The sequence below is a fragment of the Rhinopithecus bieti genome, unplaced genomic scaffold (assembly GCF_001698545.2).
Source record: "Rhinopithecus bieti isolate Rb0 unplaced genomic scaffold, ASM169854v2 scaffold_35884, whole genome shotgun sequence".
Lineage (NCBI taxonomy): Eukaryota > Metazoa > Chordata > Mammalia > Primates > Cercopithecidae > Rhinopithecus > Rhinopithecus bieti.
Genome location: NW_016814992.1, coordinates 229886 through 245806, shown reverse-complemented (window position 1 = coordinate 245806; position 15921 = coordinate 229886). Strand labels below are relative to the sequence as shown.

Here is a 15921-nt window from a genome sequence, read left to right as displayed (position 1 = left end):
GCAATGGCGTGATCTCAGCTAACTGCAACCTCCACCTCCCCGGTTCAAGCCATTCCCCTGCCTCCACCTCCCAAGTAGCTGGGATTACAGGCATGCACCACCACACCCAGCTAATTTTGTATTTTTAGTAGAGATGGGGTTTCTCCATGTTGGTCAGGCTGGTCTTGAACTCCCGACCTCAGGTGATCTGCCCTTCTTGGCCTCCCAAAGTGCTGGGATTACAGGCGTGAGCCACCGTGCCCAGCAAGGTACTTTACTCCTTCTTATGGCTCTACAGATATATCATATTTTGTTTATTCATGACCCAAATGTACATTTGGGTTCTTTCGAATCGGATTCTTTCATTTTCACTAGCATGAGTGGTGCTGCAGTGTATAGTAGTGTACACATTTTTGTTTGAATACCTGTTTTCAGTTATTTGGAGTATGTACCTGGGAATGGAGTGGCTGGATCATATAGTAATTCTATGTTTGGCTTATTGAGAAACTACCAAACTGTGTTCCACAGCAATTTCACCAATTAATATTCCCACTAGCAATGTATGAGGGGCCCACTTTCTCCCATCCTTGCCAGCACTTGCTATTGTTCACTTTGTTTTTAAGCATGACTCCCCTAACAGTGTGATACGATATCTCATTGTGTTTTTTTTTTTTTTTTTTTTTTGAGGCGGAGTCTCGCTCTGTCGCCCGGACTGGAGTGCAGTGGCCGGATCTCAGTTCACTGCAAGCTCCGCCTTCCGGGTTTACTCCGTTCTCCTGCCTCAGCCTCCCGAGTAGCTGGGACTACAGGCGCCTGCCACCTCGCCCGGCTAGTTTTGTATTTTTAGTAGAGACGGGGTTTCACTGTGTTAGCCAGAATGGTCTCGATCTCCTGACCTCGTGATCCGCCCGTCTCGGCCTCCCAAACTCATTGTGGTTTTGATTTGCATTTCCCTGATGACTTACAATGTCATACATGTTTTCATGTGCTTGTGGACCACTTGTATATCTTTGGAGAAATGTCTGTTCAGATTTTGAATTCATTTCTTAAAATTTTAATTTAAATTTGGGTGTACATGTGCCTGTTTGTTACATAGGTATATTACATGCTGGTGGAGATTGGGTTTCTAGCGTACCCATCACCTAAGTAGTGAACATTGTACATGATAGGTGACTTTTCAACCCTGACACCCCTCCCAACCTCCCCACTTTTGGAGTTCTCCAGTGTCTACTATTTCCATCCTTGCGTCCATATGTACCCATTATTAGCTTCCACTTATAAGTGAGAACATGCAGTATTTGGTTTTCTGTTTCTAAGTTAGCTCACTTAGGATAATGGCCTTCAGCTCCATCCATGTTGCTGCAAGGGACATGATTTCATTCTTTATTTAAGGCTGTGTTGTACTCATGTTTTAGTTGGATTGTTTGTATTTTTGCTGTTAAGTTGTAAGAGTTATTTATATATTCTGGATAGTGGACCCCTGACAGATACATAATTTGCAAGTATAGAAAAACACCCATTCTGTAGACTGTCTTTTCACTCTCTTGATAGTGTCCTTTGATGCACAAAAGGTTTTAATTTTGCTGAAATACCATTTATCTATTTTTCCTTCTGTTGCTTGTGATTTTGGTGTCATATCTAAGAATTCATTACCAAATCCAGTTCATGAAGATTTTCCCTTATGTTGTCACCTGAGACACTTATAAATCGTTTTAGCTCTTATATTTAGGTCTTTGATCAGTTTTTTAAATTTATATATATGGTGTGAGGTAAGGGTCAAACATTATTCTCTGTCAGAATTCCAATGACAATTTTTTTTTTGGCAGAAATGGAAAAATTGATTCTAAAATTCTTACAGAATCTCAAGGAATTCCAAATAAAACAATCTTGAAAAAGAAAAAGTTGGTGGGCTTGCACATCCCCATTTTACAACTTACAGCAAAGCTGTAGTAGTCAAAACAGTGTAGGATATAAAAACAGAATTCAGTGTACAAAAACTCATACACCTATGTTCAATCCATTTACGACAAGGGTGCTGAGATCGTTAAATAGAGAAAGAATAGGTCTTTTCACCAATTGATATTGGGACAACTAGGTATCAACATACAATGAAGATTGTTTGGCCCTAACCTCACACTTCTTGAAATTTCATTAGGGGACTAATATCAATCACTAAACTGTAAGTTGGTTTTGTAAATTATTAGCTGTGGTCTTATGTCATCATTAATGGTTCTCTTTCATTTAAGATAAAAATAAAAGGCCAGACACAATGGTTCATGCCTGCAATCCAACACTTTGTGGGAGGCCAAGGCAGGAAGATTGCTTGAGCCCAGGAGTTTGAGAGTAGCCTGGGCAACTTAGTGAGACCCCATCTCCATGTAAATAAATAAATAAATAGCCAGGGTGCAGTCGCTCACACCAATAATCCCAACACTGGGAGGCCAAGTGCTGGGATCGCTTGAGCCTAAACATTCAAGGCCAGCTTAGGCAACATAGACCCCCATCTCTACAAATAATTAAAAACTAGCTGGGGATGGTGGTTCACACCTGTAGTCCCAGCTACTCAGGAGGCTGAGGTGGAGGGATCACTTGAACCCGGGAGGTCAAGACAGCTGTGATCACGCCACTGCACTCCAACCTGGGTGATAGAACAAGACCATGTTGCAGAAAAAAGAAAATTATTTCAGAAACAAGATTGAGTACAGGGTAGACATTTTGAATTTTTCGAAGGAGATCATTTTATGTATTAAATTTTTTTTGTTGGGCCAGGCGCCCTGACTCACGCCTGAAATTGCAACACTTTGGGAGGCTGAGATGAGCAGATCACCTGAGGTCAGGACCAGCCTGGCTGACTTGGTGAAACCCTGTCTCTACTGAGTAAAATACAAAAAAGCTTTTTGTTTGTTTCAGGCATTGTTGCTCAAAAATAATACCAAGTTTCTGTAACTGGTCTTATTTACTTAAGCATCTACTATTTGTGTTCATCCAGGAATCATTTCTGATTTCACTTCAGAGAGCTTGTTTTCTTATATAGGAAAATAATTTAACTGACCCAGCAGCAGAATGGTTTTCACACAACCACTTCTCCTTATACAGGTTTAGCATCACAAACCTGAACATCTGAAGTGCTCCAGCAGACTTTCTGGGGGCCAGTATGATACCCAAAAGACATTCTCATTGGAACCTTTCAGATTTTTTGATAAGTATAATGTAAATATTCAAAAATCTGAAACACTGTAGTCCCAAGCATTTGGATAAGGGAGCTTCCTCCACCCGTACTGACTTAGGTCCATAATGGCCTGCTGCCTCCCTCAGGAGCACTGTCCCACATCTGTAACTGGGACCCAAGATACAGCTTCTGACTACCGAGGAGACTGCAGTTAATATGCTTGTTTTGGGAAAGGAACATATAGCCTTGGCCTCGGTTAATCCATTCTTGTTCCTGCTCTTAGGATACAAAGAAAGCATGTGAAAATTAGCCAGAAAGATACATGTTATTCAGGAATAGACTAGTGAGTAATATAAAAGCCTGATTAAATTGTTTTATAAAATAAGGGCTTTTTAAAAATCTACATAATATGAAATCCACAAGTAGTGGGTGGTGCCATGTTAGGCCACTGGTTCTACTTCTCGGTCACCCTCCTTAAACTAGCAGTCATATGCCTGGCTTGGCTCAAGCAGCAGCAGTTATTCCTGAAGCTTGCTCTGGGCCGTCTTGCCCTCATTCAGGGTTGGGGGAGAGGGAGGACCAGCACAGGGAGGAAGAGGAGAGTGGATGTTGAGTAGACCCCAGCAGGCTTGCCACACACTCTGAACTCAATATGGTGGTCACGTCTGGGGAAGGGACTGGGCATGGGAGTGACCATTGAGGTTCTATTTTGTTCAAACAAGACCAGGAAACAAATAGGACAAACTGGTCATGACTGTGCCTTCTAAGTGGTCAGAATGAGAATTTAAGTTGTTACTTATTGTGGGTTTCCTGGGTTTAAAAAAAAATTCTAAAAAAAATTGTTTTTAACACATTGCTTTAAAAAGAGAGGACATTCGAGTACAATCAGAGTCAGACTGGTCCTCCACAATAGCTCTTCTACTTAAAAATTTTGTGGATGCAGGGAGATATCCTCTGCTCTGCGCTTGAGTTTTATTTACAAAGTGTGAATCTTATCCCTGGTTTTTTTGTATTACCCAGGTTTTGTGGGGTGTTTTGTTGTTATTGTTTGGTTTTTTTGTTTTGTTTTTGTTTTTTGAGACGGAGTCTCGCTCTGTTGCCTAGGCTGGAGCACAATAGTGTAATCTTGGCTCACAGCAACCTCTTCCTCCTGGGTTCAAGCTATTCTCCTGCCTCAGCTTCCCAAGTAGCTGGGATTACAGGTGCCTGCTACCATGCCCAGCTAATTTTTGTATTTTTAGTAGAGACAGGGTTTCACCATGTTGGCCAGGCTGGGCTCAAACTCCTGACCTCAGGCGATCCACCTGCCTCGGCCTCCCAAAGTGTTGGGATTACAGGCGTGAGCCACTGTGCCCGGCCTACCTACATTTTTTTACAAGGAGGAAAATAAGAGGTAAAAAGTTTTTTTAATCATAAAATACTTAATAAGTTCAAGTATTATTTATTCCTTTTACATTCATAATTTTAGAAACTTTTGTTGAAATTTCCCAAAGTGATAGAATTAAAGTAAACTTGGATTTTCTTCAGTTTCACAGTTTTTCCTCTGAATCACTCAGCCATTTACTCCCCACTCTATTGATTTGAAATGTATCCTTGATAATTACACACACTAATTTTGTGGCATACTTGAGATAACAGCTATACCCAGAAATTCATGAGAGTCTTATATAGTCACATGAATCTTCTACTTTTTGTCTCCTTTTAGGTGAATGGTGATATTCCTCCTCGGTTAAAAAAGAGTGCTCATGAAATCATCCTCGACTTCATCAGATCCAGACCTCCTTTAAATCCAGTATGTAATTCGACATAGTTCTCTAGATTGGAGATACCATAATGAATTATTCTACTCTAGGGTGTCATCTCTAGAACTCAGCTTTCCTAGGTGGTTTTTCCTCTGAGCATTTTACTCTAAAGATGAAGCCCAGCTGTAAATTATATTCTTTTTGTTTTTGAGACAGTCTCACTGTGTTACCCAGGCAGAGTGGTCATGGTAGGATGGTAGGTCATGGTAGAGTAGAAGGACCTTGGACCATATGAACCTGGACTTGAACACTGGCTCCACAATTTAGCAGCCACATGTCTCTGAGGAAGCTCATCAGCCTTCCAGGACCTTTATTTTCTCAGTTATAAAATGAAGATAATAACAATCTAAGAAGGTTATGGTGGGTTACTAAAAAATGTTAGTTTTAAAAACAGTAAAGTGGGATGTTCACAGCACTTTGGGAGGTGGCTCACACCTGTAATCCCAGCACTTTGGAAGGCCAGGATGGGAAGATTGCTTGGGTCCAGGAATTCAAAACCAGCCTGGGCAACATAGAGAGACCCTGTCTCTACAAAGAAATTAAAGGAAAAAAAATTAGCTCTGTGCAGTGGCACACACCTGTTGTCCCAGCTACTCAGGAGGCTGAGGTAGAAGGATCACTTGAGCATAGGAGGTCAAGACCACGGTAAGCCATGATTGTGCCACTGCACTCCAGCCTGGGCAATAGAGTGAGACCCCTTCTATAAGCATAAAATAGAATTTGAGCGGCCGGGTGCGGTGGCTCACGCCTGTAATCCCAGCACTTTGGGAGGCCGAGGCGGGCGGAACACGAGGTCAGGAGATTGAGACCATCCTGGCGAACACGGTGAAACCCCGTCTCTACTAAAAATACAAAAAGTTAGCCAGGCGAGGTGGCGGGCACCTGTAGTCCCAGCTACTCGAGAGGCTAAGGCAGGAGCATGGCCTGAACCCGGGAGGCGGAGCTTGCGGTGAGCTGAGATTGCACCACTGCACTCCAGCCTGGGTGACAGAGCCAGACTCTGTCTCAAAACAATAAAAATAAATAAAAATAAAATAAAATTTGAGTATGTATAACCAAATCACTCTGATATCCAATAAGCTCCCTATTGCTTTAGGAACCTTAATATTTAATGACTTGAAAGTAGTCTTTTATCAAGCAGTGTTTCAATCAATGAAATGTAGTTTGTAATACTGTACTGTATGACTGGACTTCAGTAAAAATTACATAATTACTCAAGTCTTTAGCCATTTTTCTTACTTTCAAGGTCTCAGCCAGAAAACTGAAACCAACTCCACCACGGCCACGGAGCCTCCATGAAAGAATATTAGAAGAAATTAAAGCAGAAAGAAAGCTGCGGCCTGTTTCACCAGAGGAGATTAGACGTAGCAGATTAGGTGAGTCCACTGCTTCCTGTACTCAGTCTAGAGTCATCCCCTGGGAAAAGGATCTTTTCCAGCCCCATGAAAGTAAAGAGTTCTCATTCCTTGTTCATTTGTCTGTATCTCACTCACTCGTTCTCACTCTCACTCTCTCACATACATACCCCCTCACACTTACTTGAAATTGATAGGGTGGGAAATCCTTCCCCCTCTCTAATACTGAACTATTATGAGAACATCATGCCATAATTGAAAGGGCTCTGCCTGTCTCTAGACTGAGGTTTTAGCAAAGTTTCTTTACCTGTCTGAGCATCATTTTCTTCATTGGCAGAAGCGGGATAAAAATTCCTCTTAACCTACATTATGACTTTTATGTAAGAATTAAATAGGATTATGGTAAAAATACTTTATAAATTGTATTGCGTATACAAAGATAAGGTATTATATTTTAGAAATATAGATGATAGAGACATAGTTTTACCTTATGTTTATTATGGGTTTAAAGTTACGGTATTATGTCATGAAAGCATGTTATTACCTGATATCACTTAACTTATTTCTAAACTTCCTTTATAGTTATTATTTTTTATTTTTTAGTGTATACTATAAGCACATATTGATTTTGATTTATAGAAAGGCCGTATTATAAGATGTTTGTACACATTTTTGTTTATACGACTGTCTTTCCGTTTGTAAGACTAAAAATGCCCAAAGAATCCAGAGAAACTGCCTTTCGGAAAACAGTCTATAGTGATACCTTAACAGGAAAGGATCTGGTTCTGTGACTCCCACTCTGCTAGTTTTCTCCTCTGATCTCTTCTGCCTCTTTCAGACTCTTGGACTTTCAAGTTTCTATCCTGGGTTCTGTTCTCCCTGAGCAACCATACCCTCTTCCATGGTTTTTGTTTCTGACTACCTTCCAGCTCACAGTCTACATTGCAGGTCTCTAAAAATTCAGACTCATACGTCCAGCTGTCTGCTAGATAGAGCCTTCTCATATCCTACAAGCAAGACAAACCCAACATGTCCACAAGTGAACTCATCCTGTCTGTCCCCAAACCATCTCATTTTGTTTTCCCAATGTAGAAACCTTAACATAATCTTTGACTCTTACCTGATGGCCAACTCCTGTTGATTTTACTTCCTCTGGATCTTTTTAATCTTCCACTCTTCTCAACCCAGCAGCCACTATCCTAGCCGAGGCTGTCATCTGTCGCAGCAGCCCTGACTCTCCTCTTGCTTCCAGTCTTGAACTCTTCCACCACTCCATGTTGATTTTCCTTGTTTAATCCTGGCCCTTCTGTTTTGTGACCTTTGTGATGACAGCGCCCATGTCTGTCTTGTTCGATGTTGTGTCCATAGTACAGCACTGGACTGTACAGAGTACTCTCATGGGTTGAAATAATTAAATGTACTTTCTGGTGACAAAGCTTCAGAGTGGATCACTTGAGCCCAGGAGATCAAGGCTGTAGTGAGCTGTGATTGTACCACTCCACTCTAGCCTGGGTGACAGCAAGATTCCATGGACAGAAAGAAAAACGAAAGAAATCAGTTGACTATGGCCGGGCACGGTGGCTCAAGCCTGTAATCCCAGCACTTTGGGAGGCCGAGACGGGCGGATCACGAGGTCAGGAGATCGAGACCATCCTGGTCGACACAGTGAAACCCCGTCTCTACTAAAAAATACAAAAAACTAGCCGGGCGAGGTGGCGGCGTCTGTAGTCCCAGCTACTCCGGAGGCTGAGGCAGGAGAATGACGTGAACCTGGGAGGCGGAGCTTGCAGTGAGCTGAGATCCGGTCACTGGACTCCAGCCTGGGAGACAGCGAGACTCCGCCTCAAAAAAAAAAAAAAAAAAAAGAAATCAGTTGACTGTATATATGTGGGTTCATTTCTGGACTCTGTTCTGTTCCATTGTTGTTTGCCAGTACCATGCTGTTTTTATTATTGTAACTTTGTAACATATTGTAAGATCAGAAAGTGTGATGTCTCCGGCTTTGTTATTCTTTCTCAAGATTGATTGGCTCTTCATTGTCTTTTGTGGTTCCATGGGAATTTTATTCATTGTCTTTTGTGGTTCCATGGGAATTTTAGGATTATCTTCTGTTTCTGTAAAAAATACCATTAGGATTTTCATGGGGACTCTGTTGGATCTGTATGTAGCTTTGGGTAGTATTCCCATGTTAACAGTAAGTCTTTCAATTCGTGAACATTATTCTTCCATTTATTTCTGTCTTGTAGTTTTTGTGTGTAAATCTTCTACCTCCTTTATTAAATTTACTCCTAGATATTTTATTCTTTTTGGTGGTGGTGTCAATGGGATTGTTTTTCTAATCTCCTTGATAGTTTGTTGTTAGAGATAGAAAACTCCATAAAATTTTTTTTCAATACACTACCTATAAGATCATGTCATCTGCAAACAGGGATACTTTTATTACTTTCATTCCAGTTGGATGCCTTTTATTTCTTTTTTTGCCTAATTGCTCTGGCTAGAACTACCAGTACTATGTTGAATATAGAAGTGGTCATCCTTGCCTTGTTCCTGATTTTAGAGGAAAAGCTTTCAGTTTTCCCCTGTTGAGTGTGATGTTAGCTGTCAGCTTTCCATATGTGGCCTTTATTATGTTAAGGTAATTTCCTTCTATTCCTAATTTGTTGAGTGTTTTTATTATGAAAAGGTGTTGAATTTTGTCACATGCTTTCTCTGCATTTGAAATGATCATGTGATTTTTATTCTTTATTCTGTTACGGTGGTATATCATGTTAATTGATTTTCAGGTCTTAAGCTATCCTTGCATCCCAGGGATAAATCCCACTTGGCCATAATGTATGATCCTTTTATGGTGCTGATGGATTCAGTTGGCTAGTATTTTCTTCCGAATTTTGAATCTATATTCATTAAGGATTTTAGCCTGTACTTTTGGGGCTTTTGGCCTCGTAAAACAAAATTAGAAATGTTCTCTCGGCCGGGCGCGGTGGCTCAAGCCTGTGATCCCAGCACTTTGGGAGGCCGAGACGGGCGGATCACGGGGTCAGGAGATCGAGACCATCCTGGCTAACACGGTGAAACCCCGTCTCTACCAAAAAATACAAAAAACCAGTTGGTCGAGGTGGCGGCGTCTGTAGTCCCAGCTACTCAGGAGGCTGAGGCAGGAGAATGGCGTGAACCCGGGAGGCGGAGCTTGCAGTGAGCTGAGATCCGGCCACTGCACTCCAGCCTGGGAGGCAGACCGAGACTCCATCTCAAAAAAAAAAAGTGTTCTCTCATCTTCAGTGTTTTGAAAGAGCTTGAGAGGGATTGGCATTAATTCTTCATTCAATATTTGGTAGAATTCACCAGTGAATCCTTCTGGTCCTGGGCCTCTGCTGGGGAGCTTTTTGATTAGTGATTCAATCTCTCATAGCAAGCCTTTGTCACGTACATATTCTTCAGTTTCACTTTTTAAAATTATATTTAGTTGCTAATGGAAACCCTACTTTAGAATAATTAAATATCATTGTTATGTTAAGTATGTCTTTATTTTAACCTTGACAGTTGGTATTTCACAACAACCAGAATTGAGCTGTTATAGAAAGATACTGTTCTGTAAGAGTGTTACTTCTAGAGTTCTGAGTTCAAATTGATATTAAACCCTCATTGTAAAGTAAGGGATTGGGGTCATTTTTTCCTACGGAACTACATTGGTTCTTACTATACGGTTTTGCTTTGGGGAATTCAGTTATGATAATATCGGCAGAATTAACTTGAAGAAAAGTTTCCCTAAATATTTGTATCACTTTTCCCCTACATGTAATTGCAAGTAGGAGCTCGCTGCAGCAATGGCAAAAATGTCTGAATGTTTAAAGAAGAAAATGTTACCCATAATTACAACAGCCAGAGGCATCCACTGTGAATTTACTTGTGCATTACAAAATGAGGATGAAAACTGTATATACCGTACTCTGTTCTCTGCATCTAATGTTTTATTTGGCACGACCATCTTCCTATGTCATTAAATATGACTCCAAATATGATTTATAAGGTTGTGATCTCCTAACAGATGGCTAACTTGGGTTTTATTTACCTATTTTCCTGATTCGCGGGCTTTTTCCATTTTTTCCTATTAAGTCTGAAATTACTATTGTTGTACATCAGTCTTTGTTCATGTCTCTGATTATTTTCTTTCTTCTAAACATCTTAATTGACATCCTCAATTTTTATTCTCTCTTTGGTATAGAGATTGGAAAATATATAAATGTCATCTCCCAAGAAATAATTGCATCCCCTTCTTAACACAGTAGTCAACCTTATTTCAAAAGATATATTCATGTGCTAGAGAAAAAAAGAGCAGAATAAGAAGATACTAGAGAAGATGGAAGAGTGCTGTGACAATATGTAATATTGTATTTGCTTTACATAATTAGGAAAATCTAGAGTAGGTAATATAGGAGTTTAGAAGCACAGGTTTTTGAATGGTGAGTGGAAGATTTTTTTTTCTTTTTAGAAAAGTTTTCTGAGATAAGTTCGAGGAAGATTATTTTTGTCAACACAAAATCCCTAACCAATTTCCTGTGAGATAACTAAAACGCAGTAAAATGCCTGTTTAAAACATACATCCTAACTTACACATTTGGATAAAGATATTCAGTGAGGCATTGCTTTGGCTTCAGCAGTTTTGGAGAATATGAGAAGTCCTGGTAGATTTCGTTTTTGGAATGGAAAACAAAGACTATGCTTTGTTGGAGAGAAAGGGAAGAATGGCCAGTGGAGATCTGAAGTCCTATGCTTCAGTGTCTGATGTGGTGGTTTCTGAACAATCCTAGGAAGGCTGTGAGCCTGGGTCACAGGAAAGATGTTCTCTCTTTGATGCATTATTCTCAAGGTACTGGTAAGAGCTTTGAACTGCAGTGAAAATAGATATTCCTCACTGTCCTGAATCATCACATCTCTGCAATAACCTTTTTAACAGCTTTTATTGAGCTATATGGCATTTATATACCATAAAATTCACTCATTTAAAGTATACAATTTAATGGTTATTATATGCAATACATTTTAAAAGTAGAGTGCTTCAACAGGAAATACATAATAATTTCATTTTTAAGAAATGATGGCTGGGCACAGTGGCTCACGCCTGTAATCCCAGCATTTTGGGAGGCCAAGGTGGGCGGATCGTGAGGTCAGAGTTCGAGACCATCCTGGCCAACATGATGAAAAACCCCATCTCTACTAAAAAAACAACAATTAGCTGGGCCTGGTGGCAGGCACCTGTAATCCCAGCTACTCAGGAGACTGAGGCAGGAGAATCGCTTGAAGGCTGTAGTGAGCTGAGACTGCACCACTGCAGCCACTGCACTCCAGCCTGGCAATAGAGTGAGACTCTGTCTCAAAAAAAAAAAAAAAAAAGATAATGACAATAGTCTTCTTTCATCTGAGGGGGAGATATATTCCAAGACCCCAAGTGGATGCTTGAAACCATGGATAGTACCAAACTCTGTATATGCTGTTTTTTCCTTTACATGCATACCTATGAAAAAGTTTATTTTATAAAATAGACTCAGTAAGAGATTCACAATTACCAATAATAAAATAGAAAAAGTAATATTCAGGAAACATGCAATTTAAAACTTATTAACTGGCCGGGCATGATGGCTTACGTCTGTAATTGCAACATTTTGGGAGGCCGAGGCATGTAGATCAGCTGAGACTAGGAGTTCGAGACCAGCCTGGCCAATATGGAAAAACCCTGTCTCTACCAAAAATACAAAAATTAGCCGGGCATGGTGGTGGGCGCCTGTAATCCCAGCTACCCAGGAGGCTAAGGCACAAGAATCGCTTGAACCTGGGAGGCGGAGGTTGCGGTGAGCTGAGATCACACCACCGCCCTCCAGCCTTGGCAACAGAGCGAGACTCCATTTCAAAATAAATAAATAAATCTTATGAATTATTTCTGGGATTTTCATTTGATATTTTGGATCATGAGTAACTGAAACCATGGAAAGTGAAACTACGATAAGGAAGGACTACTATATTCAGTTTTTACTATGTGTCAAGCACTATTCTAAGCACCCTTTTTACATGAAATTATTTAATCTTTATAACAATTCCATAAGACAGGATTATTCTCATTTTACAGTTGAAGTAACTACAGCACAGAGAGGTTAAGTAACTTGCCTGGGGTCACACTCCCAGTAAGTGGCAGAGCTGAGGTTCAAACTCGGGCAGTCTGACTGTCCTTCAACTACTAGGTTATACGGCCTACAGTAGATAGTTTATTGACACATAGTGGTGATGCTGCTGAGCTAGCTGAACTGAGAATTTTTTATAAATTGTTTCGCCTTTATTCCGAGAGCCAAATTTTCATCCTGACATAAATTATTGAAGGATAAATTTACTCTGAAATTTTAAAGATGTTATATATTCCCCAAAATCATGTTTTAAAACAAGACTTTTAAAACATCTATATTTAAGTCAGAAATCCTATTCTGTGATTATTTAAAATGTTTGTATTTTATCATGCTTTCATTTTAACTTGTTTTTTAAAAGTTACTTTTCCCTTTATTGTTCCTCCATTTCAAGTCTTAGTGATGTAATTGAAACTAAGACTCTTGCATGGTTTTAATGTATTTGAGATGTTCATTCACTAGTTTCTGCCTTAGAGTCTGACATGTAGCCACTGAGGGTCTTCATTAATCTGTTCCCTTTTTTGTCCTCCTTGTATATTCCTAACAGCTGAATTATTTTCTTTTTATTGTTTGTTTTCTTTTTTTCAGCAATGCGGCCACTTAGCATGTCTTACAGTTTTGACTTGTCAGGTAAAAAAAAACAAAAACGCTTTTACACCTGACGTGGCTTTTGTGGTTTCTGTGAAATACATTTCATTCATCTGCTTGTTCAAACATGTTAAAAAAGAAAATGGAAAGGCTTCTTCTAAGCCATGGTCAGTAAAATAAAACATTCTGCTTATTTGAAAGCAATATATGTAAAAAAGATACAAGACTACAGTAAATCTGTTTTCTCCCAAGCAATTTTGGAAGAACCATCACGCCATACTCATGGTTCTAGAAAATGGTGCCCATCTTATGGTGGCTGTCACTGCCCAGGCTCTTCTAGAGCAATGAGGTTAAAGCCTATAGCAGACCTTTGCCCTAAGAGAACAGAAAAAACTTTGTAGAAACAAAATTCTGATGCATCTACTTCCTGTTCTCTAAAGCATTCAGTTATTTAAGTAACTAAACTTAAAATGGTTATCTACTTCAGATGACAGCACCTCAGTTGATGGGCAAGAACTGTCTTTTGTGTCTTTGTGCTCAGTGGATACAGCCTAATCATGAATGACTTTGAATCATGATTACGAGTATAAAAATACAGGCCGGGCGCGGTGGCTCACACCTGTAATCTCAGCACTTTGGGAGGCCGAGGTGGGCAGATCATGAGGTCAGGAGTTCGAGACCATCCTGGCTAACATGGTAGAACCCCGTCTCAACTAAAAATACAAAAAAATTAGCCGGGTGTGGTGGCATGCGCCTGTAGTCCTAGCTACTTGGGAGGCTGAGGCAGGAGAATTGCTTGAAGCTGGGAAGCGGAGGTTGCAGTGAGCCAAGATCACATCACTGAACTCCAGCCTGGGCAACAGAGTGAGACTGTCTCCAAAAAAAAAATAAAAGAGTATAAAAATACAAGAGCATTGTAATGGCTTTGGTTGTAATATATAATTATGTGCCTCAGATTTGTAGTGCAAGTTTAGACCTTTCTGTTAAACAGAGATTAATAGTGAAATGACTAAATTTGGTCTATAAAATCAACTCTTTTTAAATTAAAACTTTAAATATATATGAGTGAATTTTCTTTATTTATTTATTTTAGGAAGTAGAGACAAGGTTTCACCATGTTGCCCAGGCTGCTCTCGAACCCCTGGGCTTAAGCAGTTCACCAAATGGCCTCCCAAAGTGCTAGGAATACAGGCGTAAGCCACCTCACCCAGCCAGTTGAATTTTCAAAGCCAACTTAATCCCAATAAAATATTTTGCAAGTTAGAGTTTTTAATTTTGGAAGCTACTGTTTTAAGTATAAAATGAGATGAGATGTTGGCACAAATATTTTCTTTCAGGATTTTCTTTTCAATGTCATTGAATGCCTCAAGATACAAAGAATTGTTGGCATACCTTACTTACAAATTCATGTTTAAAGAGTTCTAGTATATTCTGTATATGAATATGTATTGAGTATCTTCCAGCTACAAAGCTAGTTTCCAACTGTTTTTAAATCTTCTGCTTATTTGTGTAGGTATGAGACGTGACTATAGTATTTTACACTCAGTTACCATTTTTGACTGACCACAGAAGAGCTTTTCTTTTTTCTTTATTCACTTGGAATTTTTAGTTTTTCAGCCATTTGCAAAGTGACCTTGTAAAAAATTTGGTCTGGAAAATAAATGCAGAAACATAGTAATGTATATGTCACTACTAATCCCCAAAAGTTGGCAATACATTACAGATACTCTATACATTACAGATACTCTATACATTACAGATACTCTATCTTTTTTGAGTATCTACAAAAGATCCTTCTATTAGTTGGACCACAATAAGGAAGGGAGTGGTTGGCTGCCTAAACACATTGGCCATTAGTTAATCTAAATTAGGCACACATTGCTGATTTTGACAATATGCATGCTCACACACCTCATGTATAGGTATGTAGTGTGTTCTGTGTTCTTGCAGCCTGTACGATGGGTTCTGTTTGGAAAGAAAATTTTTGGTACTTAAATTTCTTAGTGTAAAAGGGTAGCAGAGAATTTTTATTTGGTTTCACTGCTTATCATTTGCTGTAATTTATTTCATGTCTTCGTGTACTTTGTGATTTCCTAATGCTTCATTCTTGATTTCTTGTGCTGCTTTTATGTTTTTCATGTTGCATTTTAACTATTAATTAAAATTTCCCGAATTATAAATAGAAAAGATTGATTCATTTTTCTAACTTAAATGCAAAGATTGGAGTGCATTTTCTGGGTTAGAAAATGAACAAACTAGTGAGAAACATTGTAAACATACAGTGTAGATGATAACCCTGAACTTAAGTACAAGATAATGAAGTATATGCTACTGCTTAAGTATATCTTAGAAATATTAATTATTAGTGAAAATCTTAATCTATTCAACATCACTTATGGTAAGTATAACTTGTTTTTCCTATACAAATATTAAGTATATAATTTATATGTCAGTCACATTTCCTCACACTAAATAAGGCAGTAGACACATATTTAATATCATGGGTATGCATTTTAGATTCTAAACCTAAGGTATGTGATTTCTAAAGCCATATCTAAATATTTCACCTCTTAAATATTTTGCTTACATATAAATATCACCAGTTTTTTTTTAAGAAATGCCATCTTATGTACAAGAAATACAAAGCCTATCCAAGTGTTTCGCTTTTCTCATTTGATACATTAAAGTAAAATGGTAATTTATTCATTTAAACAGAAAATATAGTAATCAAACTTCTTAAAAATACATTTTCTGGGCACAGTGGCTCACGTCTATAATCCCAGCACTTTGGGAGGATAAGGTGGGAGGTTTGCTTAAGCCCAGGAGTTATTAAGACCAGTCTGGACAACATGGCAAAA

At 39.1% G+C, this 15921-nt stretch overlaps 1 protein-coding gene across 8 annotated transcripts in view; it reads left to right on the top strand.

The window, feature by feature from the left end:
- The window catches only part of SPIRE1 (spire type actin nucleation factor 1), a 196318-nt gene that overhangs the window by 141888 nt on the left and 38509 nt on the right, over positions 1-15921 (top strand). For 5 of the 8 annotated variants that reach the window (XM_017852882.1, XM_017852878.1, XM_017852880.1 and 2 more), the window contains 3 exons: positions 4854-4940; positions 6197-6326; positions 13064-13105. In XM_017852882.1, coding sequence (XP_017708371.1) covers positions 4854-4940; positions 6197-6326; positions 13064-13105 — 259 coding nt within the window. The remainder of the gene's footprint in view (positions 1-4853; positions 4941-6196; positions 6327-13063; positions 13106-15921) is intronic. The other 3 variants (XM_017852884.1, XM_017852883.1, XM_017852879.1) reach the window with 1 other exon arrangement.